This window comes from Urocitellus parryii, chromosome 1 (assembly GCF_045843805.1).
Source record: "Urocitellus parryii isolate mUroPar1 chromosome 1, mUroPar1.hap1, whole genome shotgun sequence".
Lineage (NCBI taxonomy): Eukaryota > Metazoa > Chordata > Mammalia > Rodentia > Sciuridae > Urocitellus > Urocitellus parryii.
In genome coordinates this window covers 160,558,918-160,586,253 of record NC_135531.1, presented here as the reverse complement: position 1 = coordinate 160,586,253, position 27,336 = coordinate 160,558,918, and the positions used below count along the sequence as shown (strand labels likewise).

The 27,336-nt window shown below is 40.7% G+C and overlaps 1 protein-coding gene and 1 long non-coding RNA gene across 2 annotated transcripts in view; both read left to right on the top strand.

Annotated features, from left to right (window-relative positions):
- LOC144256640 (uncharacterized) overlaps positions 1 to 27,336 on the top strand; it is a 152,288-nt gene that overhangs the window by 13,213 nt on the left and 111,739 nt on the right. The window lies entirely within an intron of this gene.
- Positions 402 to 27,030, top strand: LOC113177860 (uncharacterized). Its single transcript, XM_026382370.2, is given in 6 exon segments — positions 402 to 517; positions 6,170 to 6,222; positions 23,693 to 23,819; positions 24,089 to 24,149; positions 24,877 to 26,915; positions 26,918 to 27,030. Coding segments are annotated over 5 exon segments (2,304 nt in total). The 5' UTR covers positions 402 to 517; positions 6,170 to 6,174; the 3' UTR covers positions 26,947 to 27,030.

Genomic DNA, 27,336 nt, shown 5'->3' with positions numbered 1-27,336 from the left:
TTAAAAGAACACAGGTGAGGAAGGTCATGCAATTTTAAATCGTAATAAAATTCTCAAGTTACTCCCAATCGTGAACAGCACAGTTATTTGTACATATCGCTGACATTCGTTAGTCCTCTTCCCCTGTTGCCTTCTACACCAGGATGAATATAAACGTTTCCCGCCAGGCTCAGGTCCCAGCTCGCCAAGGAAGCCCTGCCTGAAAAGGGCTGGGCCAAGAGGCTGTCTTCTGGACTGTATCAGCCAACGATTGGGTTAGAATAGCTGTCACTCAAGGCTGCTACAGTACCTGGAGGCGGAGCAGGAGAGGAACTGTCCAATTAGGTGCGCAGAGGAAGGTGAAGGGCGGGCTCTCGCAATCTCGCGGCTTTTCTTTTCCCTTGCTGAGCTCCTTCCTCCTTTGCTCCTTTGTCCTCTTCACCGGATCCCCGGGGACTCGCATAACCTGGCGCCCCGAAGAGTTCGGAAACCAGACGTCCCTAGAAAGGACGGCGGGTCACCCTGGAGCCCCCAAACGGTGAGTGTGGCCAGGACTAGCGGGATCCGGTGAGCACTTGCTTTGGCGACCAGAGTGCCACTGGTGGATGACCCTGGGCCCTATCCCTAGTCCCGAGGGGTGGGAAGTGCTTGGTGGCAGGTCCCCGAGGTCACCCTGCTGGCGGGTGGCCCTGGACCTTGTCCCCGTGGTCCCGCGGAGTGGGATGGGTGGCAGGTCCCCGAGTTCAGCTGCAGAGGGTGACCCAGTCCTCTCTGGCTAATCGTCCTGGGTCGGTCTCTCTCAGGGCTGGTCCCTGCCCTCTTCCGTTCCCTGTTGGTGACCTCCCTGGGTCATATCTAGGCAGCACGCAGCCTGACGCTCCCAGAGTGTGAGGTGAGCAGGGGAGGGTAACAGGGAATCTGGACTCAGGTGTGTTCTGTCAGTCAGAAGTTGGCCTTTGGGGGTCTTGGTCTGTCCGTGTTTTCTCCACAGAATTAACCTGTGCACCCTTCAACACATACTCCTAAATGTGCAAGAAGCTGGGTATGAAATCCATTTTCCATTGGGACCTTTGCTCCTACTAGTGTTGGCAGCAGACCTCTACAATTCCAGTTCCCTGCCCGCATTCCCAGATGGCAGCTGCACTCTCCAGGGCGCACTTTATCATCGATTTGCTCCACAGCCTACTGTTCAAGTAGACAGTGCTATCTTTTTCCTTTTCTTTTTTCTTTTGGTTCCCAAGATTGAACTCTTGGGCATTTGGCCACTGAGCCCCATCCCCAGCTCTATTTTGTATTTTATTTAGATACAGGATCGCATTGAGTTGCTTAGTGTCTTGTGGTTGCTGAGGCTGGCTTTGAATTCGGGATCCTCCTGCCTCCATCTCCCCAGGCACTGGGATTGCAGGCATGTGCCACTAAACCTGACCAGATAGTGTTTTAATTGTGGTAGTTTCACCTTTTAACGAATAGCACTTTTAAAGATTTTCTTTTCTTTTCTTTTTTTTTTTTTATGTGGGCCAAGATTTCCCACAAGTGGAAAGCAAAGAGGAATTACCTGGAACTTGAGTTTTTGTGTTTATAAAGCACTTATGCATCTCTTCATCTTGCCCAGGTACAAACACCTGTGCAGAGTCTTTGAGCAGAGGTGTCCTTTGGATACCACACAGGGTCCTGTGTCTTCAGTCATTGTTCTGTCTTTTCCTGGGGCTGCTGCAATCCTATGTTTCAGTGTGCCTGCAGCGCACAGGTGTCCTGTGATCTGAAAGGTGCAGGCAATTTTAGGCTCTGCATCAGCTCCTCCTAGAGGACAGCCTGAGATGTGGCGTACAGCCTCTCAGGGGAGCAACTAGAGACACCCAGGTTAGGCAGTGAGATGCTGGTGTTGAGGGAACATGACATATATGGTTCCTACCCTTTGGATGGGCTCAGAGCTTTGAAGGAAGAACAGTTATCCTAAAGAGCAGGGAAAACTGACCCCAGCAAGGTGGAGCAAAGCCCTACAAAGCACTTCAGCAGCAGGAGGGAGGTGGAAGGATGTACCTGGTGACAGAAGCCTGACCTGAAGCTGGTCAGTGTCCAGTGGTGCTGCAGCTAGCTCCCCGGGTTTTTGCCTTGGAAAGACTGGCTCAGGTATTTTAGTGTCAGTTTTTCTATTAATTGTAAAATGTAATTTATTAGTAGGGTTGATTAGGAAATATTCCTAAAGGGTAAGAGAGAGAGATAATTCAAGGGGAAGAAAGAAGGCTAGAAACAGAAAACAAGCAAACACTTGATCCTATATTATTTTAGTTAAAAATTCTTAGTACTGTTTCTCTTCACCAGAGTGAGTTTACTGAGTTTCTCAGATGCCTTCTTTTATTTATTTATTTATGTGGGGGGCGTGTTCTACCAATTTAAAATAGAATTCCAGGGCTTTGCTTTTGGAATGTTATGTGGGAATAGAAAAAAGGGAAATCCTATGTTGCAGTGTGCTTGCAGTAGATATGAATGCATTCCCAGATGAAAGTGTGGTAGAGAACTTGGTTTCTTTCTTTTCTTTTTTTTTTTTTTGTGGTGCTGGGGATTGAACCCATGTCTTTGTGCATTCGAGGCAGGCACTCTACCAAATGAGTTATATCCCTAGCCCAGAAGTTGGTTTCTTTTTTACAAAATTCAACCTCACAAGGGCTTTGCTAACTTGCTGAGGTTGGATTTTAACTGGTGTTCCTTCTCTGTCATCCTCCAGAGTCACTGGGATTACAGGCCTGCACCACTGCAACTCTCTAGTTAAAATTTCTTATATATCTTTTTCTCTTTTCAGATGTGTTTTTTACTGGGGTTTTGGGGGTGGAAGAGTGGTTTAAAATAGAATTCCAGGACTTGGCTTTGGAAATGCTACCTGGAAAAGAAATAGGAAAGATCTTGTTTCAGTATGGTTGCAGAAAGTGAGTACATTATCCCAGTACCTATGGTAGAAAAGTTGATTCATTCATTACAAAGATTCACCAAAACATCCGCTCTTGTATTTTGGAGGGGAGGGCAGCAAGGACAGGGCAGGATCAGATCCCAGGGCAGAGAATGTTTCACCACAAGTCAGCCTGATCTCAGGAGGGGTCAGGAAGAAGTGTATATACTGGCTCTAGCTACCAGTGGGTCAGAGTTTAGGGTTCTGGATTAAGGAGAGAAACTTGAGTCAGTTTTGCTTAAAAAGTATTTTTCTGATCCCTGAAAACGAAATCCCTAATTGCTTATGAGAAAAAAGAAGAGGGGAGGGATTTTCAGGATCAGTGTGTTTCTGCCATGGGCTAAAAAGGAGCATCATTTGAGTCACAATGGGAAGAGGGTGTCTGTGCAGGAACTGCTCTAGCAGAATGCAGAGGAGGGGTATTTATTCAATCTTAGATTTTTTTCACAGGAGTCCCTTTGGCACTTTCTTTTTCTTACATATCTTTTCCATTTTGACCAATCCTAAGTTGAGTCTTTTAAATTGAACATAAATGATGTGCTTTGTTAAAATCAAATCATTGAAGTTGAATAGGGGATGATAGGAGTCTCCAGTTTGTAGTTCTTTGCTCTCAGCAGGACTGGCCCTCCTGCCCTGCAGCTGGCATCTACAATGGGGCAGTGTTGTGGAGCTGACCCTGAGCTAGGGTTTGTGCTGACTGGTGGTGTCAGAATTGAACTTTTGAGTGACCAGTAGTTTTGGAGAATGGATTGGTGTTCATCAAACTCACGTTGTAGGTGTCAGAAGTGGTTTCTTGGAAAAGGTCTCACAGGCCAGAACCTCCATGTACCTGTTGGTGGGTACTTGGGTATCAGTGAGAACTGAGGTCCTGCAGGAGGGAACATTCCACTCTAGGGAAAAGAGAATACAGTGACCTTCCATAACCAAATGTCCCAGCTGCTCATGTTTTCCTCATTTCCTAGGAAAATCCACCTGAGCTGCATCTACTGTGAGAATGGTCCCCAAGCTTGGGGAAGAGTTAGTCACAAAGTAGAGATTCCTGGTGTACTGTGGGTGAGAGGGTGCTTCCCTGAGCTGGTTCCTGTTGTTTTCTTTATCAAATCTTGGTGCCATAAAATTCCACTTTGTTCCAAGAATGTAGGAAGTTCTTTTTTTTTTTCCCCTCTTAGGTACTGGGGATTGAACTCAGGGACACTCAACCACTGAGATATCCCTGGCCCTTTTTTTTTTGTATTATTGTTGTTGTTATTATTTAAATGTATAGACAGGGTCTCACTGAGTTGCTTATGCCTCCCTGTTGCTGAGCCTGGCTTTGAACTCATAGTCCTTCAGTCTCAGCATCCTAAGCCAGTGGGATAAAAGTCATAGCCTGTCACCTGGTCAAGAATTTTATTCCTTCACTGAATGGAAGATTTTTATATTATGGATTAATATTTATTTGGGTGCAGAAATTTGATGTTGAAATATTATTTTAATGCTCAGTTTAGTAAGAATTATACACCCATATATTCCTGTCCAAATAGGGATGGGTTGGTCCTGGGCAGGCTGCCCTCTCTCCCTGCTCTCTCCACCCTCTGCCTGGAGGTGAGTGCAGTGCCAGTTCTGTCATTCCTTTCAGTTTAACCAGCTGTGAGGAAGCAGAATTTTTCTTAGTTCTGTCTTATTCAGTTTTCAGTACCTTAATGTTACCATTAGTGCTCTATCACTGGAGTTCTATAATGTGCAATGTGTGGTTTCTCTGCCTCAGTTGGTTAGACTCCTGTGCTGTCTGAGTCTTTGGGTCTCCCAGTTTCCTTCCCTGTTCCTGCTTCAGGAACTTCACTTGTTTCCAGTTTCATTTTTACATTTTTGACAATTTCATTCTATTTTTAAATTTGGTCCCCAAGTGTGTACCCTTTATAATTTTGTACACATAGGGAAGTTCTCAGGTTATTGATAATGGGTAAACTGCTGCAGTGTGAGGAGCAGCTTTCTCACCATTCATCCATTTACCCTCCTACCTGTCTATCCTTTTTTACTTCCATGTGGCTATATATTGCTTTTCACTGAATACCATTAGTATGAGCATTTTTCTGTGTATTTCCATGGTCTTTTAAATGGTTTTCAGTCATTTTCTCATGGAATTTATTTTTAGGTTATATTTTTATCTTTTAATTTTCCTTTCAAATGAATTCATTTCTCTTTGTAAAGACTGCAGACATCTGCCCTGAGGTAGGGTAGCCTTCTTGCCCCCTATTGCAGTTTGGTGGAAGAGCCCCCTTTTTATAGATGTATCATTCTTTTTTTTTTCCTTTGAATTTATCTTATTAAGTATATCTGTAGAACAGGAAGCATGGTGGATTTTGAGAGATAAATTCTTAGGTGTCCCCTCCTGGACACAGGGAATGAGCCTTTCTGGGGCTACATTTCAGCAGTCAGAGTCTGGCTCCCAATATGGGAATGTGATTACCCCTTTGCAAGTGGGTATTTATTCTGAACTGTGAGTGAGGCAGGCTCTAACCTGAGCTGGTTCAAATGTTTGCTTGTTCTTTCACTGAGTTTTTTTGTAATTGTCATGTAATTCATTTTTTATGCACTTAATACTTGTACTTCCTGATTGTCTTTTTTTTATTATTATTATTATTATTATTATTATTATTATTATTATTGTCTGAAAATGAGTTGACAGAGTGAAAGTGTGAGGAGGCTTTGCCCAAGAAGCCCCAGCCTTTTCCCAAGTGATTTATGCCTGGCTCCCTCCTTCCCAGTCAGGCCTGACCAGGCACACATCTTCTGTGAGGTCCTGGTAGGCTGCCTTGGAACCAAGGCTGAAATTCCTCACATATGCCTGGGACTCTGTGCCCAGAAGAGCTTCCTAGCCAACAGGACCTGCTGTGGAAAGCCAGGCTCAGCTCTGCATGAGTGGAAGTGTCCCCCTGGTGGGGCAGGTCCCCTTGCAGGGAGGAAGTCCTGCCTGAAAAGGGCTTTTGCCAATACCTTGTCTTCCTGGCCTATGTATCAGGAGTGTGATGCATCTCCTGGCAGTCAGGGCCCCAGAGTGTGCATATTTGTGTTGGGGAGATAGAGGGGTCTTGTGGAGCCTTGGCTAGTTAGCAGGCAGCTGGTGGGAGGGGGTGGCCTTCCATAGTCTCAGAAGCCTATATCTCTCACCCTGTGGAGCTCAGAATCCATCTCCAGGACTGTGTCTTCTCTGCTGTGTGAGGCCCAAGTGGCTCTGGCTCACATTTGTCTCCCTGTGACCTGCAGGTGCTATGAGGTCCATAAGAAGGATGTCAGGTCTCCCCAGAAGGCGGAACATGGTGAGTGTGTGGGGCAGGTCTGGTCAGGTGGGAGGTAGGCTTGTTACAAGTGATGAACCTGCTGTGGCTGGCCTCTGGCCTCCCACTGTCATCTCTATAGTCACCCAAGAGTACCTGAGTCAGATGCTGCTTTAGCTCAGCCCTTGATGGCCATGGTGTGGGCTGGTGCAGGTGGGTTCCCAGTGTGCTGCCTGGTCTGCAGCTACTTTGGCAGAATTCTCTCTGCCCAGCTGGACCCCAGCCCTAAGTACTCAGTGTGAAGTGAAGGCAGCGGGTCTCATGGGATCCTGCCTTAGGTGTGGGGCTCTTGGGTAGAAGATGCTGGTCTGAGGGATCTGTGTTTCTTCTCTCAAGGAGTCACCCTCCTTTCCCCTTCCTATGCCCTACCAGGGCTTTTGGTACATTCTTAATATTCCTGTCCTTTTCTCATATTTACAGATCTGACTCTCCCTCCAAGTTCACAGCATTTTCATTTCTTTTTGTGAATTTTCCATATGATGAAAGGAGAGAACAGTCACCTGGAACTTCACTGTAAAGAGAACTTGTGCCTCCCTCCCTCTCTCCCTCCCTCCCTCCCTCCCCCTCCCTCCCTCCCTCTCTCTCTCTCTCTCTCTCTCTCTCTGTTTTTCCTTCCCCAGGAATTGATACCTTATCAAATTGTGGAGAGGTTTCCTTTGGACCCCTGACAGGGTTCCGTGCTTTCAGCCACTGTATTGCCCCGCTTGGGGCTGTGTCAAGTTCTGTAGGCTGCCCTGTGTCCTACAGGAAGCAGGCAATTTTAGGCCCTGGGTCAGCTCCTTCTAGAGGACATTGTGAAGTGTGTCATTCAGCTTGTGAGGGGAGCAGCTGGAGGCCCTTATGCTGAGGAATCTCTTGGAATAGGCCTCATCTAGACAGCTGCCTCCTAGGGACACTGTCTCCCCCAAGCCCTGTTCCCATTCCTTGGAGACAGGTGGACAGTGAGCCTGTGGATGCTGGTGCTGAGGGGCCAGGTCAGCAGTGATTCCTGCCCTTGCATTCTCTCACAGTTGTGAAGGAGGAAAACTCTCCCAGAGCATAAGGACCACCCACCCCAGTGCAGTGCTATGCAAACCTGATAAGACTTGTAGCCTGGAGTCATGGTCAGGTTTCCTGGGAGGGTGATCATGGAGTGTTTCAGTGAGCAGGACCAGGTGGGATGATGTCCAGCTGGCAGGGACCTTATCTGCCCCTTAAGCCTGACACATCTGTGCTCCCTCAGCACCAGCCCTTTCTGTCACTTCAAATTCGTCTGCTTACTTATCAGAGACCTAGGTATTCCTTAAATGTCAAATGTATTTATTCAGGGGTGAGGTTAAAAAAAAAAAAAGAAAGAAAGAAAAAGAAAAAAAATCTTCTATTTGATCATTGTTTTCATTGGACTTGCTTTAGGACTTTAAGAAAAAAAGCTCCTAATAGGTTATGTTTTGTTATTCCCATTTCCTTTGTTGTGCTGAGTGTCTAACCCAGGGCAGTAGTTTTCATATATTCTCAAATTGCACCCCCCCCCCCATTTGTATTAGTATATTAGTTATACGTGATATTAGGGTTTGTTTTATTTATTTATCTTTTTGCTGTCAGGGATTATACTCAGAGGAACTTTATCACTGAGCCACATCCTGGGCCCTTTTTATATTTTATTTTTAGACCATCTCCCTAACTTGTTTAGGGCCTCACTACATTGCTGAGGCTGGCCTCAAACTTGCATCCTCTGCCTCAGACTCATCGGTTGCTACTGTTAAAGGTGTATACCTCCTTGCCTGGCTAATGTTGGGTTTTACTTTTTACATAATGTGCAAACATTAGGTTGGTGTAAGTTACTCCACTTCAGTCCCCAGTAATTTTCCTTTCTCTCCTACTTTCCTTCTGTTTCCTTACCTCTACTCACTAGATTTCCTACTATTATTTATTTCAAATTTATGCTTTATGAATCAACATAATGGTGGAATTCATCATGATATGTCATCTATGTGCGTAGGATGATCTGTTCAACTCCACTCCAGTGTTCTCTCATTTCCTGTTTCTTCCCTTATCTCAGTCTCTGTCCTCTTCTTCTCCTCCCTCTCTTCTATTTTCACGGGATCCTGCCTATCCCACTTTTTGTCCTGATTTTGCTCTTGCTTCCACATATGGGAAAGAAAACATTCAGCATCTGAGTTTCTGGCTCTCACTTATTTCACTTAGTATGTTGTCTTCCAGTTCTACCCATTTTCATGCTAATGACATACTTTCATTTTTTATGACTGAGCAAAATCCCATTGTGTATGTGTACCTCAATTTCTTTATTCTTTTTTCTCTTCATGGCATCCTGGGCTGGCCTTGATATGGTGAACTGTGGTGTGACTTTATCACTGTAGCATGTTGATGTTGCACAGGGCGCTCAGGCTGCTCCCTACAGGATGGTGCTGAGTCCCAGGGTTTGTAGTAAGGACTGAGGTGCATCATGAAGTTATGTGAAATTTGAGGCTGTTCCAGGGTCACATTTGTTCTGCTTTATTTTCCCTGTGGAGCAGCTCCACTGCTATTTGGCTGACCTTCTACTCCCTGAGGCTGCTGTCATTTCTCTTCTACATGGTGTTCCAGGTACCATTACTGCACCCTGATTACTGCCGACTTGAAGTGAGCTCTGTACTCATGAAGTGCTAGTCAAACTGCTGTTCTTGTTTTCAAAGTCCTGTGGTATTCTGGGTCCCTCGTAATGTTGAATGACATTTTCAATTTCTAAAAAGGAATCATCACCCGGGATTCTGATGGGTTTAAATATAATTGGTAGATTCTTTGGGAGTATCACCACCTTAATAACATTAAACCTTTAGTCCATGAGCATAGAATGGTATTTATTTGGATGTTGAGCTACTTCCACTAAGCATTACAGTTTAGAAAACAAGTTTTATAATTTTCTATTTGCTATATATTATGTATGTATTATATATTATTATTATATTGTTTATTCTTCTATATTTATTTTTTGAGTGTCATTGTAAATGAACTTAAAGTTCCATTTCAGAATTTTATGAGTAAAAAGTTGATTTTTTGATTATTAAATTTATGAGTTTTGTTTATTAATTTTTTCACTCCTGACCTTGGGAACACGTCTTCCTCTGGGGTGCTTCCAGGTTTTGAAAATCATGAGTGCTGGTGCGCTGAACTTTGTAGGGCAGGAAATCATGTGGACCTACATTGTGAACTCATTTGGGTTTCCCCAACTTTGCGAAATGGTTTAGGGTCCAGGAGCCACCGCTCTGACACATGAGATAGGGTTGATCACTCAGCCTGTGACAGTTGAGTGGCTGTGGGCCTTTGAGGAGGTTTGTGTGAGGCCTCTGTGTGTTAGAGCCCTGGACTTCTCAGGTATCGATCTCCCCCATGTCTAAGGCTTTCTGGTAGGTTCAGCAGTGAAGAAACCCTGTCAGATGTCCTTATCCATTTGTAGTAGAGACTGTAGGGAGCAGGAAGCCAGAAATACAAGGCAAATGGGCACTGTGTCAGGCAGTCACTGTTGATGGGGTGAGAGGTGGTGAAGGGTGCAGAGGTGTCCCTCTCTCCTCCTGTCTGGGTGCCTGAGCAGCTGTCTCAGCCCATGAGTGGGTCTGAGTCTGTTTCCTTTCCCACCTTTATATGGTGGAGTCCTTGGTTTTGCCTCAGTATCTGGTGCTGTGTGAGTCAGCCCTGAGGTCTGGAATGCTGTGATTTTTTTCCTGGGAGCCCCCCCCCACCCCTTGCTGTGTTGTCTAGAAGTAGTGAGAGCAGGAATCCTTGACTTGTTTTTCTGTCACGGAGACAGGGTTTTGCTCTTCAGTGTAGCCTCAGGTTTTATAGATCCCTGTGGCTTTTTAGGGTTTTTCATTCTTTTCCTGGTATGTGCATGTTGATGTCATGAAGATGGGTTTGATTTTTGTCAGCTGCTTTTTCTAGGTATCAAACCTTCTCCAGAATCATGTTGCGCCGGTGTTTTCCACATTTCTTCGGGGTGCCATTTCACTCTGTTGGTGGTGTCCGATGAAAGTTAAAATTTTCACTCTTTAGTGTTGATTCGCTTTTAAATTGCACATGTGGATGAGGTGCAGTGAGCTAGTTGCACATCTGTTCCAGTGTGTCATGATAAGATTAGGGCTTTAGCCCTTCTGACCCTTACATTTATCATTTCTGGGTGTCTGTGGACTACTCCGCATGCTTTATTATGAAATGCACAGTGACATGTTGTGCACTACATGCTCTGGTCACTCTACTGTTCTGGAGAGCAGTCCTGCTGGCCCCGTCTGAGTGTATTTTAGTACCTGATACACAGTCTGCTCTTCCAGTCCCTCCCTGTCCCTTCTCCTCTCTCTTCCTTGCCTCTGGTGACTACTCTTGTACTTTCTCTGAATTCAACTTGCAGCTTCTCTGAGTTTGTACACACAGATGTCTCTGTGCCTGGCTTGTTCCACTCAGTGTGGTGTCCAAAGTTTCACTCTCATTGCTGCAAATGACACAACTGAAAGCCATTTGGTGAAATCAAGTTCATCTATTCTTACATGAATCACATGGATGGAAAAATATCCCAGAAACCATTCCCAAATCCACTGTTGTGAGATTGTGCTCTAGTGTTGTGAGATTGTGCTCTGCATTGTCTTCTGAGAATGGATGAGGTTCACATCTTCAGGGCTTTGGTCCATGTAGATTTCATGTAGGCACGTGCCGTGAGGGGAGGGTCTGACTTCACGCGTTGACATGAACACACAGTTTCCTGGCCATTCATTTCCCTGCATGTCCTTTTTTCCTTGAATGACCCTGGTTGTGCAGCATCATTTCCTTCTGTGTGGGTCATCAGTGTCCTGATCCCGCATTTTTCTCGACTGCTGTGTGTGTCTTCCTTTAAACCAGTGCCACTGGGTCTTTGTTAGTGTTGTTTGAGGAGGTTTTGAAAGCTGGAAATGTGGTGCTTTCCAGTGTATTTTTCTTCTTCCATTGTTTGTTTTTTTGTAATTCCATGTCAACTTAGAATGATACTTTTTATTTTTATATAAAAATGTCATTGGTATTTTGAAAGTGATTGAAGTGACTTCATGGATAATATTTAGGTAGATTTACAATTCCTTATTCTTGCAAATGCCAGATATCTTTATATGTATCATTTCCCTCATGTGGTTTGTAGTTTTAATTGTCAAACTTCATGGATAATTTCTAAACATTTTTTAATGTGGTTTTTACCTTCTGTTCCGTGTCCTGGCTCTTTTCCATTTGAGTTGTGCATTTATTCATCTCACTATGCCCCCATGCCCTCTAATACACATCCCATGTATTTCAGGCTGCTTCTTGATTTGTTTTCATCTTTTAATTCCTCTAATTTTAATGCATTTGAATTTCTCATTTTTAATTATTGCTTATTCTCATGTAAAAATGTTTTCTGTTTCTCTAGAAAAAAAATTTTGAAATTGTTTTAGTTTTGTTTTCACACAAGAATCTGTAATGAATTAATATTTGTGCATGGAATCAGGAAACTAATGCATTGTTTTCAATTAGATAACATTTTTTCTTGACTCATCTTTGTAATTGAATGTGAATGTTTCTACTTCTGCACAATACGTACTATGTCATTAGTCAATTTTCCATATGAATATTAAAACACTGAAAACTTTTCTCTTGGTCCATCTCATGGTTCATCTCTCTGCTAACTGTAAAGAAGTGAACAAAGGAAACGTAGACATACAATGCAGAGGAAGAAAAGTGGCAACTCTCTTCATCAGCCCTGTTTATTATCTCAACAGTTACATAGCTCATTGTTACCATAACTAGTTATGACTTAGTCTTCCTTTAATCCCAAGTGCTAGCTAAGTGAGATAAGGTCCAGGTTAATATAAACACAGAGTCCCTTTTCTCCAAGGATGTAACCATAGAAACTATATAGTGTGCCTTTATAGTTATCTTAATGGCTTCAAGAAGAAACTGCTGAGCATTACAAGCATGGGAAACAGAGTGCTGTTACTCCCTGGGAGTTTGCTCAAGAGAAGAATGCTTTCCTGTACATTTCCAAGGTCAGAATACCTACAGCTACCCCCGCCCCCTTTAAGGCCTTTTACATGAATAATATCTGTTCTTTTTTCTTAATGCTGGTGGGGGCAAAAAATAGGGTAAGTATTGAGAACAGTAAGTGCAACGTAACAATCCCAGTAAACATCCACCTATGAATCCTAGTAAACATTCACCTATGAGTAATTGTTTGATCCAGATGAAATTGGGTAACCACAAAATGAGCCAATCCAACAAGTCTAAACCTCCATAATCTTGTTGGTATCTTTAAGGTAATCAACTCCTTTGAAATAGAATTATCGATAGCAAGATTGTGGAACCAACCTAGATGCCCTTCAATAGATGAATGGATAAAAAAAATGTGGCATTTATACACAATGGAGTATTACTCTGCATTAAGAAACGACAAAATCATAGAATTTGGAGGGAAATGGATGGCATTAGAGCAGATTATGCTAAGTGAAGCTAGCCAATCCTTAAAAAATAAATGCCAAATGACTTCTTTGATATAAGGAGAGTATCTAAGGACAGGGTAGGGACGAAGAGCAGGAGAAGAAGATTAACATTAAATAGGGATGAGAGGGGGGAGGGAAAGGGAGAGAGAAGGGAAATTGCAGGGAAAGGGAAGGTGATCCTCAGTGTTATATAAAATTACATACAAGAGGAAGTGAGGGGTAAGGGAAGAAGAATACAAGTGGAATAAATGTTTTACAGTAGAGGTGGTCGAGAGAGAAGAGGGGAGGGGAGGGAAGGGGAGGGGGGATAGTAGAGGATAGGATAGAGAGCAGAATTCATCAGACACTAGAATGGCAATGTGTAAATCAATGGAAATGTAACTGATATAACCGATGTGATTCAGCAATCTGTATACGGGGTAAAAAAGGAAGTTCATAACCCTTCTGAATCAAATTGTGAAACATGATATATCAAGTAAGATGTAATGTTTTGAACGACCAACAATAAAAAAAATAAAAAAATAAAAAAAATAAAGACAGGATAATATCTTCAAAAAAAAAGAAATAGAATTATCATTATCACTTAAATTGAAGCAATACATATTATTAAGTCCTGACATCCTTTATGATGTAACAATAACAGTTAATCAATTGCAGCCCGATTGTCGAGAATGGCTTGATATAGTTTTTATTCTTCATTAAGTATTTTTTTTTGCTGTTATTTAAATTTTTTTGAGTTATACAGGACAATAGAATGTATTTATGCACTTTGATATATCATACATGTATATAATTCTCATTTTTCTGAGTGTACATGTTGCAGAATCATATTTGTCACATAGTCACACATATACATACAGTAATAATATCTGTTTCATTCTACTGTCTTTCCTATCCCCACATTCCCTCTACTTCCCTCCCATCACTTTTCTCCACTTTATCTAATGTAATGCTATTCTTTCCTAGTGCCCCCTGCCTTATTGAAAAATTGTATCTGTATATTGCAGAGAACATTCATCCTTTGGTTTTATGGGATTAGCTTATTTTGCTTAACATGATAATCTTCAACTCCATCCATTTATTGGTGAATACCATAATTTCACTCTTCTTTAAAGTTGAGTAATATTCCACTGAGTATATATACCACGTTTTCTTTATCCATTTATCTACTGAGGCACACCTAGGTTGGTTCCATAGTATAGCTATTGTGAATTGAGCTGCTATAAACATTGATGTGGCTCCATCACTGTAGTATGCTGATTTTAAGATCTTGTTCTTTGGGTATAAACCAAGGAGTAGGATAGTTGGGTCAAATGGTGGTTGCATGCCCAGTTTTCTGAGGAATCTCCATACTGCTTTCCATAGTGGTTGCACCAATTTGCAGTTCCACCAGTAATGTAAGAGTGCACTTTTTCTCCACATCCTCACCAATATTTATTGTTGCCTTTATTCTTGATGATTGCCATTCTGATAGGAGTGAGATGAAATCTTAGAATAGTTTTTATTTGTGGCTGGGGATGTGGCTCAAGCGGTAGTGCGCTCGCCTGGCATGCGTGCGGGTTCGATCCTCAGCACCACATACAAAGATGTTGTGTCCGCCAAAAACTAGAAAATAAATATTAAAAAATTTTCTCTCTCTCTCTCTCTCTCTCTCTCTCTCTCTCTCTCAAAAAAAAAAAAGAATAGTTTTGATTTGCATTTCTCTATTTTCTAGAGATGTTGAACACTTTTTTTTTTAAATATTTGTTGATCAATTTTATTTCTCAGTTCTCAGCCCATTTATTGATTGGGTTGTTTGTTTTTTTGGTGTAAGTTTTTTGAGTTCTTTATATAAAGAATTCATTAAGCATATTAATGGACATAGAAGTATGATTAATATATGTATTTTTTTACCATAGTACAGGCCAGTTTCATAGTGGTTTTATAAGCCCTGACAATTAGTCCATGGATACTCACAAAGGATAATGTCAAAGCATCAAATTTTGCATTAGAGAGAAGGTTTACTGAATCTTCACAGTTTTTATCACAGGGAATAGACCTTTTAAGAATACATTCTGCAAGATGGTGGCCTATTAAATTGTTTGGGGATGGTAAGAACACAGTCTGCTAAGACAACTATGGGTACTGTGCAACATTCTAGCAGGTATATAATTAAAAATGTATGTTCCACAAGAAAAGAACCATCTTGGTGGTAAAGGAACATGACCATTTTCATACATAATGGGCTCCAACTTGGTACAATTAAATGAGAGTTGTCCCAAAGAAACACATTTATGCATAGAGCCTTGAATTTCAGCATAAGTGTTGGTTGCATTTATAGCCATAGTGAGGGTAAGTAACATCATAGCATTAGAAGGCTTAACATTTTGAGGATTTCCCCAATTTTAAGGATCTTTATGGTATATTGGTTTTTGGATACTCCATTGGAGAACATTGTCATACTCAAAATTTCATGTGCAGGTCGGTACACAGGAAGAATACAGGAGCCCAGTACATTTCCCATACCAATATCTTGGAGGATACAAATCTCAGATGAATTAATAATTTCAGCCAAGTGATTCAGATATTATAATGGGTTCTAGAAGTTAGGGAGTCTGGATTGTAATGGATTTCCCACGGCTTGAGTACAACAGAACAACATTATTATTAAGACCAAAGCATTTACAGAGTTTTGTGTGAGTTTAGCAATCAAAGCAGTAACTAAGTTTTCTGGAGTGCATTCTCGCCCCATTTGAGCCAGCAGCTATTGAGCTAAGGCTGTTAATGATTTTATGTCCCCCCAAGTCACTGCAAGTCTAGTATCTTGGGATCCTCTTTTGATGTACCTTTTAATGTTTCTTCTCTTTTGAGGAGACTCATCATTGTCCTTTTGTTTGGTGGGACTTTTCTTATCCAGGATCAAACAGATTTGATGATCAGGTTTTGATGCCAGCTCATGATTGTCAGGTCTCACACACTGAGATGGAATATGAACAGGAGGTGTTGGTGTAAGCATAGCAGTCTATCCCTTTTCCCATGTGATCAGAGGCATGGGGTCTTGTCATCCTGGGTAAGGTGGGACCCTATATTTTACATAAATTTTTTGGTAATGGCTATTTGGGAATAAAATGTGTATCCAAAGCAGATGGCCAATTATGAGTAATAACTTTGTATTATATATTGTTCATTATCTGTAATTAAAACAACATTTATGCATTATTAATATGAGAGAGGCTAGGTCCCTATTTTTGTTTTAAAAGGCAAGCTTTAAACGTCTGATGCACTTGTTGAACCAAAGCTTGTTCAGTAGGATTTTGAGAATTCCATGATTTAAATTTACATTGATTACATAATTGTGCAAAAGCACGAGATGTATATACAGGGACATTATCTGTCTTTAAATGAATAGGCTTGCCCATAGTGGCAAAGCAAAGCAATGAATGAGAAATGCAAGCAGATACCTTTTCAGATCTGTGGGCACTAGCACAAATGAACCCAGTATGGATATCAGTGGAAATGTGAAGAAAGGTACAAGGATGAAAAGGAGAGAAATGGATAACATCCATTTGCCAAAGTGTATTAGGATTTATAGATTTACAAATTTTCCACATAGGGGCCCACAAGGGTGCACAGTGAGAACAGTGGTTGGCTCTAGCACAAGCCTGTTGAGAAAGATAGAAACATTTTCATTAGTGATTGAGCATTTTCACGAAAGAATCCATGGGATTCCATAGAGTCTGAAAACAAAGGACAAAGGGATTTCACAGTTCATCTGCATGTGTGTTACCCTTCGTCAGAGGTCCAGGAATCTTGGTATGGCTGCATATATGAGCAAGGAAGATGGGAGAGTATGACATTGTAAAAGAGTTGGAAGGGCTAAAAAAAGAGATACTAAGTTGGAATCCAAATGAGGGGATAACAAAGACATGGAAATATGAGGCACGAGCTTAGCTAAATATTGAGAATCTGTGATAATATTTAAAGTGGTAAATAACAATCTTACTGCTGAGATAATGACAGCTAATTTGGCTTGCTGTGGAATGATTTGAGGTTTAGTCCATTTATCATTTATTAAAAGTGAGGTATAAAACATGAGTGTCCATGCCTGTTAATGATAAAATTTTAGTATAACCATCAGAAATTAATTTACCGTACATATCAGCAAAAGGCAAAATATTACAGCCTGAAAAAAGACAATGATATGTATAAAGTTCCTGGTTAAAATAGTAAGTACTGCTGTAAAGCATAAGGTGTTTTAACAAAAATTATTAATGACAATGACACATTAGATACAGGACGTTGATTCACCATGACTGTTGATAACTTTTATCAATTCTTTTTAAAACCCATTTTAAAGGAGTCAAAGAAAGGAGGCAGCGTCCTGTTTGTTTAACAACTGGAAAAAAGAGAGATCAGTTTGCCATCAGCTGTAATTTTTAATTAATTTATTTAACAAACCATACTTATTTTTTTATTGGTTATTCAAAACATTACAAAACTCTTGACATATCATGTTTCATACATTCGTTTCAAGTGGGTTATGAACTCCCATTTTTACCCCAAATACAGATTGCAGAATCACATCGATTACACATCCACATTTTTACATAATGCCCTATTAGTAACTGTTGTATTCTGCTACCTTTTCTATCCTCTACTATCCCCCATGCCCTCCCCTCCCATCTGCTTTCTCTACCCGATCTGTTGTAATTTAATTCTTTCCCTTGTTTTTTTTCCCTTCCCCCTCACAACCTCTTGTATGTAATTTTGTATAACAATGAGGGTCTCCTTCCATTCCCATGCAATTTCCCTTTTCTCTCCCTTTCCCTCCCACCTCATGTCTCTGTTTAATGTTAATCTTTTCCTCCTGCTCTTCCTCCCTGCTCTGTTCTTAGTTGCTCTCATTATATCAAAGAAGACACTTGGCATTTGTTTTTTAGGGATTGGCTAGCTTCATTTAGCATAATCTGCTCTAATACCATCCATTTCCCTGCAAATTCCATGATTTTGTCATTTTCTGGTGCTGCGTAGTACTCCATTGTATATAAATGCCACATTTTTTTATCCATTCATCTATTGAAGGGCATCTGGGTTGGTTCCACAGTCTAGCTATTGTGAATTGTGCTGCTATGAACATCGATGTGGCAGTATCCCTGTAATAACGCTCTTTTAAGGTCTTCAGGGAATAGTCCGAGAAGGGCAATAGCTGGGTCAAATGGTGGTTCCATTCCCAGCTTTCCCAGGAGTCTCCATACTGCTTTCCAAATTGGCCGCACCAATTTGCAGTCCCACCAGCAATGTACAAGAGTACCCTTTTCCCCACATCCTCACCAGCACTTATTGTTGTTTGACTTCATAATGGCTGCCAATCTTACTGGAGTGAGATGGTATTTTAGGGTGGTTTTGATTTGCATTTCTCTGACTGCTAGAGATGGTGAGCATTTTTTTCATGTACTTGTTGATTGATTGTATGTCCTCCTCTGAGAAGTGTCTGTTCAGGTCCTTGGCCCATTTGTTGATTGGGTTATTTGTTATCTTATTGTTTAATTTTTTGAGTTCTTTGTATACTCTGGATATTAGGGCTCTATCTGAAGTGTGAGGAGTAAAAATTTGTTCCCAGGATGTAGGCTCCCTATTTACCTCTCTTATTGTTTCTCTTGCTGAGAAAAAACTTTTTAGTTTAAGTAAGTCCCATTTGTTGATTCTAGTTATTAACTCTTGTGCTATGGGTGTCCTATTAAGGAATTTGGAGCCCAAAACCACAATATGTAGCTCGGAGCCAACTTTTTCTTCTATCAGGCACAGAGTCTCTGATTTGATATCAAGCTCTTTGATTCATTTTGAGTTAACTTTTGTGCATGATGAGAGAAAGGGATTCAGTTTCATTTTGTTGTATATGGATTTCCAGTTTTCCCAGCACCATTTGTTGAAGATGCTGTTCTTCCTCCATTGCATGCTTTTAGCCCCTTCATCAAATATAAGAAAGTTGTAATTTTGTGGATTGGTCTCTGTGTCCTCTATTCTGTAGCATTGGTCCACTCGCCTGTTTTGGTACCAGTACCATGCTGTTTTTGTTACTATTGCTCTGTAGTACAGTTTGAAATCTGGTATCGCTATACCTCCTGATTCACACTTCCTGCTTAGAATTGCTTTTGCTATTCTGAGTCTTTTGTTTTTCCATATGAATTTCATGATTGCTTTATCTATTTCTACAAGAAATGCCGTTGGGATTTCGATTGGCATTGCATTAAACCTATAGAGAACTTTTGGTAATATCGCCATTTTGATGATGTTAGTTCTTCCTATCCATGAATAGGGTATATTTTTCCATCTTCTAAGGTCTTCTTCTATTTTTCTCTTTAGGGTTCTGTAGTTTTCATTGTATAAATGTTTCACCTCTTTTGTTAGGTTGATTCCCAAGTATTTTATTTATTTTTATTTTTTTTGAGGATATTGTGAATGGGATGGTTGTCCTTATTTCCATTTCAGAAGATTTGTCGCTGATATACAGGAATGCCTTTGATTTATGCGTGTTGATTTTATATCCTGCCACTTTGCTGAATTCATTTATTAGCTCTAGTAGGGTTGATCACTTCAGCCTGTGACAGTTGAGTGGCTGTGGGCCTGTGAGGAGGTTTGTGTGAGGCTTCTGTGTGTTAGAGCCCTGGAACTTCTCAGATATCGATCTCCCCCATGTCTAAGGCTTTCTCGTAGGTACAGCAGTGAAGAAACCCTGTCAGATGTCCTTATCCATTTGTAGTAGAGACTGTAGGGAGCAGGAAGCCAGAAATACAAGGCAAATGGGCACTGTGTCAGGCAGTCACTGTTGATGGGGTGAGAGGTGGTGAAGGGTGCAGAGGTGTCCCTCTCTCCTCCTGTCTGGGTGCCTGAGCAGCTGTCTCAGCCCATGAGTGGGTCTGAGTCTGTTACCTTTCCCACCTTTATATGGTGGAGTCCTTGGTTTTGCCTCAGTATCTGGTGCTGTGTGAGTCAGCCCTGAGGTCTGGAATGCTGTGATTTTTTTCCTGGGAGCCCCCCTTCACCCCTTGCTGTGTTGTCTAGAAGTAGTGAGAGCAGGAATCCTTGACTTGTTTTTCTGTCACGGAGACAGGGTTTTGCTCTTCAGTGTAGCCTCAGGTTTTATAGATCCCTGTGGCTTTTTAGGGTTTTTCATTCTTTTCCTGGTATGTGCATGTTGATGTCATGAAGATGGGTTTGATTTTTGTCAGCTGCTTTTTCTAGGTATCAAACCTTCTCCAGAATCATGTTGTGCCGGTGTTTTCCACATTTCTTTGGTTTGCCATTTCACTCTGTTGGTGGTGTCCGATGAAAGTTAAAATTTTCACTCTTTAGTGTTGATTCGCTTTTAAATTGCACATGTGGATGAGGTGCAGTGAGCTAGTTGCACATCTGTTCCAGTGTGTCATGATAAGATTAGGGCTTTAGCCCTTCTGACCCTTACATTTATCATTTCTGGGTGTCTGTGGACTACTCCGCATGCTTTATTATGAAATGCACAGTGACATGTTGTGCACTACATGCTCTGGACACTCTACTGTTCTGGTGACTACTCTTGTACTTTCTGTGAACTGAACTTGTAGCTTCTCTGAGTGAGTTTGTACACACAGATGTCTCTCTGTGCCTGGATTGTTCCACTCAGTGTGGTGTCCAAAGTTTCACTCTCATTGCTGCAAACCATAGGACTGAAAGCCATTTGGTGAAATCAAGTTCATCTATTCTTTCATCAGTCACATAGATGGAAAAAAAAAAACCGTTCCCAAATCCATTATTGTGAGATTGTGCTCTAGTGTTTTGAGATTGTGCTCTGCATTGTCTTCTAAGAATGGGTGAGGTTCACCTCTTGAGGGCTTTGGTCCATGTGGATTTCATGCAGGCATGTGCCGTGAGGGGAGGGTCTGACTTCACGCGTTGACATGAACACACAGTTTCCCGGCCATTCATTTTCTTGAAGGTCCTGTTTGCTGTGCAACATTTTTTTTCTTCTTTTTTTCATGGGTCAGCAGTGTCCTGGTCCCCCATTTTCCCCTATTATTGTATATGTCTGCATTTAAACCAGTGCTACTCTGTCTTTGTTAGTATAGTTGGAGGAGGTTTTGAAAGCTGGAAATGTGGTGCTCTGCAGTTTATTTTTTTTTTTTACTTCTGTTGTTAATTTTCTTGTATTTCCATGTGAACATTAGAATGATACTTCTTAGTTTTATGTAAAACACTTCATTGTTATTTAGAAAGTGATTGAACTGACTTCATGGTTACTTTTTGTGTAGATTACAATTCCTTTTGCTTGCAAATACCAGATATCTTTACATGTATCATTTTCCTTAAGTAGTTTGTAGTTTTAGTTGTATCAGATTTTGTGGATAATTTCTAAACCTTTTTTGTTGTTGTTGTTGTTAACATGGTTTTCTGCTCCTGCTGCATGTCCTGAGTCTTTTCCATTTCAGCTGTGCATTTATTCATATCACTATGCACCCACACCCTCTAATGTCCCATCTATTTCAGGCTACTTTTTGATACATTGTCATCTTTTAAATGCATTTGAATTTCTCATTCTTTTGAATTTCTCATTCTTTATTATTGCTTACTCTTCTTATATAAAAATCTTTTTTTTCTATTTCTCTAGAAAAAAACATTTTGAAACTGTTTTAGTTTTGTATATCACACTAGAATGTTTAATAAATTAACATGTGTCCAAGGAATAAGGAAAATAATGCATTTTTTCAGTTTAATACCATTTTGTGTTGATTCATCTTTTAAATTGTGTGTGAATATTTCCTCTTCTCAACAGTGCATTCTGTCATTAGTCAATTTTTTATATGAATTTCAAACCACTGAAAGCTTTCTTTTCTCTTGGTCCCTCTTATGGCTCATTTCTCTGCTAACTATAAAGAAAGGAACAAAGAAGGCTTGTAGAGAGCCACTCTAAACACACACACACTCACCTTTAAATCCTGATGCACCACGAGGATCCGAAAGATCACCTGTAGTCTGGTGTAATAGTTACATGACTGGTGACTCACTCTTTTCCCTCGTTCAGATAATAACGTGTGGCACTGGGAGTGGCCCTAGGAATCGGGTGCACCCAGAGGGTGCACTGTTCCCTTGTAATCCTACTTCTTGCCTCATTTGAATGGCTTCTTCCCATTAAAAGGGTTTAGCACCTGCTTCTCTCTCTTTCCATGGACCTCTAAGGTCAGAGGAGCCATGACAGGACCTAAAGGTAAAGGTATTTCTGTCTCTGATTATTTTGTGCAGCCCAGTTCACTGGACTGGGTGTTTTAGTCATGGAATACAACGGAGACTTACCCATATAATGCAGAGGCAAGAAAGAAGTGGTGCTCCTCCTAGCACCATGTTTATTTATCTCCCAAGTTACATAGCTTGTTGTTACCATGACTACATTATGATTTAGTCTTCCTTTAATCCCAAGTGCTAACTAACTGACATAAGGTCCAGATTAATATAAACACAGAACCACTTTTCTCTAAGGACATCACCATATAAATTAGATAGTGAGCCTGTATAGTTATCTTAATAGCTTCAAAGAGAAATTGCTGGACATTCCAAGCACAGGAAACAGAGCACCTGTAACCACCCCCCTCACCAGAAGAATGCTTCCCTGTACATTTCCACGGTCAGAATACCTACAGGTAACTCTATGCTAGCTGTGTCCAATAGTATTATTTAAAGTTCTTTATTTATACTCAGGTGTCACTTAAACATTCTGGTAGTTTATATTTAGGCTGCCTCACCATTGCACATACACCACAGTGTATTCACACGGTCCTAGAAGGAATGGCTGTTACATACTAGGCTGTCTCATGTAAGTGCTTCCTACGGTCCAGCCCCACACAGCATTTCACTTAACAAGCTACCAAAATTCATCATGCATTAGGTTTGTTTGCACCTCCATCACTACAAACACTGCAATAATCCCTTTTCTATTGATAACCATTTTTATGTAGCCCATTATTATCCAAAAATATCATTGACCAAAACGTCATGTGGCACATGACTGTATATGATGTAAGACAACAATCTGCTATCTAGAACATATTGACAGGTGTTACACATTTCTTATTCTTATTGGGCTTGGACAAGTACCTTCCATTGATGACTAGGAGTTTGGTTTGTGAAATGTCAGAAAAGTATTTGGCACTTTTCCCATTATATTTTGATATTAATTTGAAGATATTACAAGTTGTTTATTGATGATTGTTCTTGTAATTACTAGGTTACATTTGATCTGGAATAAAGCACCAATATATTCTAATTGGTTGTCTTGGTTGTAATCACACAGGTTGAGCTCAATCCCCTGTTGCCATGTTGTGACCACCTCAATGAAATGTTGCCTATCATGAAAGCTCTTAGACTTTGTTTTCAGAGGGTTCTTTTTCTTTTTTTTAATGGATTGGCAATCATTGATCGTGGAGGTTCTACATTGTATGAGTGGGACAAAATAATACAATTTCCAGAGTAAAGCAATCATTCAGCACTTTCTATGTTGCTTACCTACACTGTCAAGCACTGTGACTCTGTGTAAATGCTTAGTTTGGTGAGATCCTGTCCAAATCTTTACCTCCTTCTATCAGCTAAAGTACAACTTTGTCGGTAGGCGTTTCTCAGGATAGGTACTGACAGGAGATCTAATCTTAGGTCTCTTCTGCACATGATATAGTAAGGCTTCATTATTCCATGTATTAGACATTCACCCTAAAAAGATCTTAGGGATGACTCAGTAGCATGCCTGAACTAAAATTGAGAAGGAATTTTTTTTTTTTTCCCTCTGCTGATGCTTTCCTGATAGTTCAGTTCTTACATTGGAATGCCTGATTGGGGAATTGAGTGCAGACAGAGTACAAGTTTAACAACCAAATCATAGACTGAATATTTGGAGATCACAACTGTGAGAGCATCTCACATATTAAGAATAGAGCCCTCATTCTGACTTTCTGTCCTGGCCTGCACTACATTTTTGTGGGGTATTTTAGAATTCAGTGGTCTTCGAGGATGTGGCTGTGAAGTTCACCCAAGAGGAGTGGGCTTTGCTGGAACCTTCCCAGAAGAGTCTCCACAGAGATGTGATGCAGGAAGTCCTTAGAAACCTGGCTTCTATAGGTAAGGACGATGTTTCATTACATAATCAAGGATAGAGCACCTGGGAGGATTTTTTTTTCCTTCATGAATTTGGAATGTGGGAAAGGGAGTACTTAGGGGAATAAATTGGGCCTAATGTCATTGCCCTCTTCAGCATAAATACCATAATCCTTTTTTCCCTCTTTTTAAATCTTTTTAAATGGGTGCAGTATAGTTGTCCAAATTGTAAATCCCATAATGCATTCTGAAATCATGATGATTCTAATGACTTTTCTGGGACTACATTTCAGGAGACACATGGGAGGACCAGAACATGGAATATCAGAATACAAATACTGAGAGAGACGTAAGGTAATTTGTACTCATATGAGGAAACCAAGTGCTTTGAGGGAATTCTAGCCCATCCTATAATTCTACAAGTAAGCAAGAAAAACAAGCATGAGATGAATTATTCTTTTTACACCAAAATGAACTTTAATGTAAGGTAATTGTTTACTGTTTTAAAAAATTATTGACTTGTTGACAATGTGAAAAAACTTCATTTATTTATTTATTTTTTTTTTATTTTTATTTTTTTTTAATATTTATTTTTTAGTTCTTGGCGGACACAACATCTGTTTATTTTATTTGTATGTGGTGCTGAGGATCGAACCCAGCGCCCCGTGCATGCCAGGCGAGCGCGCTACTGCTTGAGCCACATCCCCAGCCCAAAAAAAAACTTCATTTATGATAGCACTGCTTTAGTAGCAGTTGTGGTGAAGCAGTCTTATAAAGTAATTGTTACATTGACTTTCAAAGAGCATACAGTATAGACATAACAGAAAACCCATACTTTCCCTGATATTGATAATATAATACAATAAATGTAAAAGTATTAATGATCCAACCATAAATTGTGCTTATATATTTTTTTTACAGAAGTCATATGGTAGGCTCTGGAAAACTTTGAAAAGGTACTCTGTGTAAAAACCTTCAGTGAGATTCCAAATCTTAGTCTTAAAGGAACATTTCTGCTAGTCAGTTCATGTGAAAGCAATATGTGTGGACAGATCTTCACATGTCACGTTTTCCTTAATAGGCCCATCTTATCTCACTCTGCAAACAAACCATATGAAAATGAGGAGTGTGGAAGAAAGCTATATGAATGTAAAGAGAAGAGAAAATCCTCCATTTCTCTCACAAGTGTTCTATGCCACGTGTCAGAGCACACCGTAAATAGACCTAATGGAGGTCTGACATTTGGAAGAGAGTTCAGTTGTTCCAAGTGTTTTCAAAAATATCAACCATCTCATACTGGAGAGCAGCCACCTGGATGTAAGCAATGTGGAGGCACCATTACTATTTCAAATAACCTTCAAATGCATGTACAAACTCCTCCTGGAGAGATCACTTACAGATGTAAACAATGTGGGAAAGCCTTCACTCATTCATATTCTCTTCAAATACATAAACAAACTCATACAAGAGATAAGCACTATGAATGTAAAGAATGTGGTAAAGCCTTCAGTAAATTCTCCTACTTTCGAATACATAAACGAACTCACACTGGAGAGAAGCCCTATGAATGTAAACAGTGTGGTAAAGTCTGCACATGTTCCTCTGAACTTCAAGTACATGAACGAATTCATACAGGAGAGAAGCCGTATGAATGTAAGCAGTGTGGTAAAGCCTTCACTCGGGCTTTTCACTTTTACTCACATGAAAGAACTCATACTGGAGAGAAGCCCTATGAATGTGAACACTGTGCAAAAGCCTTTTGTACGTCCTCTTCTCTTCATATACATATACGGATTCATACAAGAGAGAAGCCCTATGAATGTAAGCAGTGTGGGAAAGCCTTTCTTTCTTACAGTACACTTTGGAAGCATGAACAGATTCACACTGGGAAGAAGCCCCATGAATGTAAAGAATGTGGTAAAGTCTTCACTTCTTCTTATGAACTTCAAGTACATATAAGAACTCATACAGGAGAGAAGCCATATAAATGTAAGCAGTGTGGCAAAGCCTTCATTCGGTCATCCTGCCTTCATTCACATGAAAAAACTCATACTGGAGAGAAGCCCTATAAATGTAAACAATGTGCAAAAGCCTTCTCTACATCCTCTAAACTTCAGTTACATGAAAGAATTCATACTGGAGAGAGGCCCTATGAATGTGAACAATGTACAAAAGCCTTCATTTGTTCTTCTTCCCTTCGGATACATAAACGAACTCATACCGGAGAGAAGCCCTATGAATGTAAGCAGTGCGGCAAAGCCTTTAGCTCACCTGGTACCCTTCGCATACATAAAAGAACACACACTGGAGAGAAGCCCTATGAATGTAAACAATGTGGGAAAGCCTTCACTCGGTTATCTTACTGTCACTCACATGAACGAATTCATACTGGAGAGAAGCCCCATGAATGTAAAGAATGTGGTAAAGTCTTCACTTTTTCCTATGAACTTCAAGTACATAAAAGAACTCATACAGGAGAGAAGCCATATAAATGTAAGCAGTGTGGCAAAGCCTTCATTCGGTCATCTTGCCTTCATTCACATGAAAAAACTCATACTGGAGAGAAGCCCTATGAATGTAAACAATGTGCAAAATCCTTCACTACACCCTCTAAACTTCAAATGCATGAAAGAACTCATACTGGAGAGAGGCCCTATGAATGTGAACAATGTACAAAAGCCTTCACTTGTTCTTCTTCCCTTCGGACACATAAACGAACTCATACCGGAGAGAAGCCCTATGAATGTAAGCAGTGCGGCAAAGCCTTTAGCTCATCTGGTACCCTTCGAATACATGAAAGAACTCATACTGGAGAGAAGCCCTATGAATGTAAACAATGTGGGAAAGCCTTCGCTCGGTTATTTAACTGTCACTCACATGAACGAACTCATACTGGAGAGAGGCCCTATGGATGTAAACAGTGTGGTAAAGCCTTTTCTTCATCTAGTAAACTTCACAAGCATGAGCAAATTCACACTGGGAAGAAACTCTATGAATGTAAACAATGTAGTGAAGTCTTCACTTGTTCCTCTGAACATCAAGTACATAAACAAACTCATATGGCAGAATGTAAACAGTGTGGAAAAGCCTTCACTACATCCTCCAAACTTCAAATACATGAAAGAACTCATACTGGAGAGAAGCCCTTTGAGTGTAAACAATGTACGAAAGCCTTCACTTCTTCCTCTTCTCTTCAACAACATAAACGAATTCATACCGGAGAGAGGCCCTATGAATGTAAGCAGTGTGGTAAAGCCTTTACCCAGTCCTCCATCCTTCACTCACACAAGAGAACTCATACCGGAGAGAAGCCCTATGGATGTAAACAATGTGGGAAAGCCTTCTCTCAGTCCTCTACCCTTCACGCCCATGTACAAACTCATACTGGAGAGAAGCCCTATGAATGCAAAGAATGTGGCAAATCCTTCACTGCCTTCTCTTCCCTTCGAAAACATAAACAAATTCATATAGGAAGGAAGCCTTATGAATGTAAGCAATGTGGGAAAGCCTTTAGTTCAACTAGTACACTTCAAGCTCATGA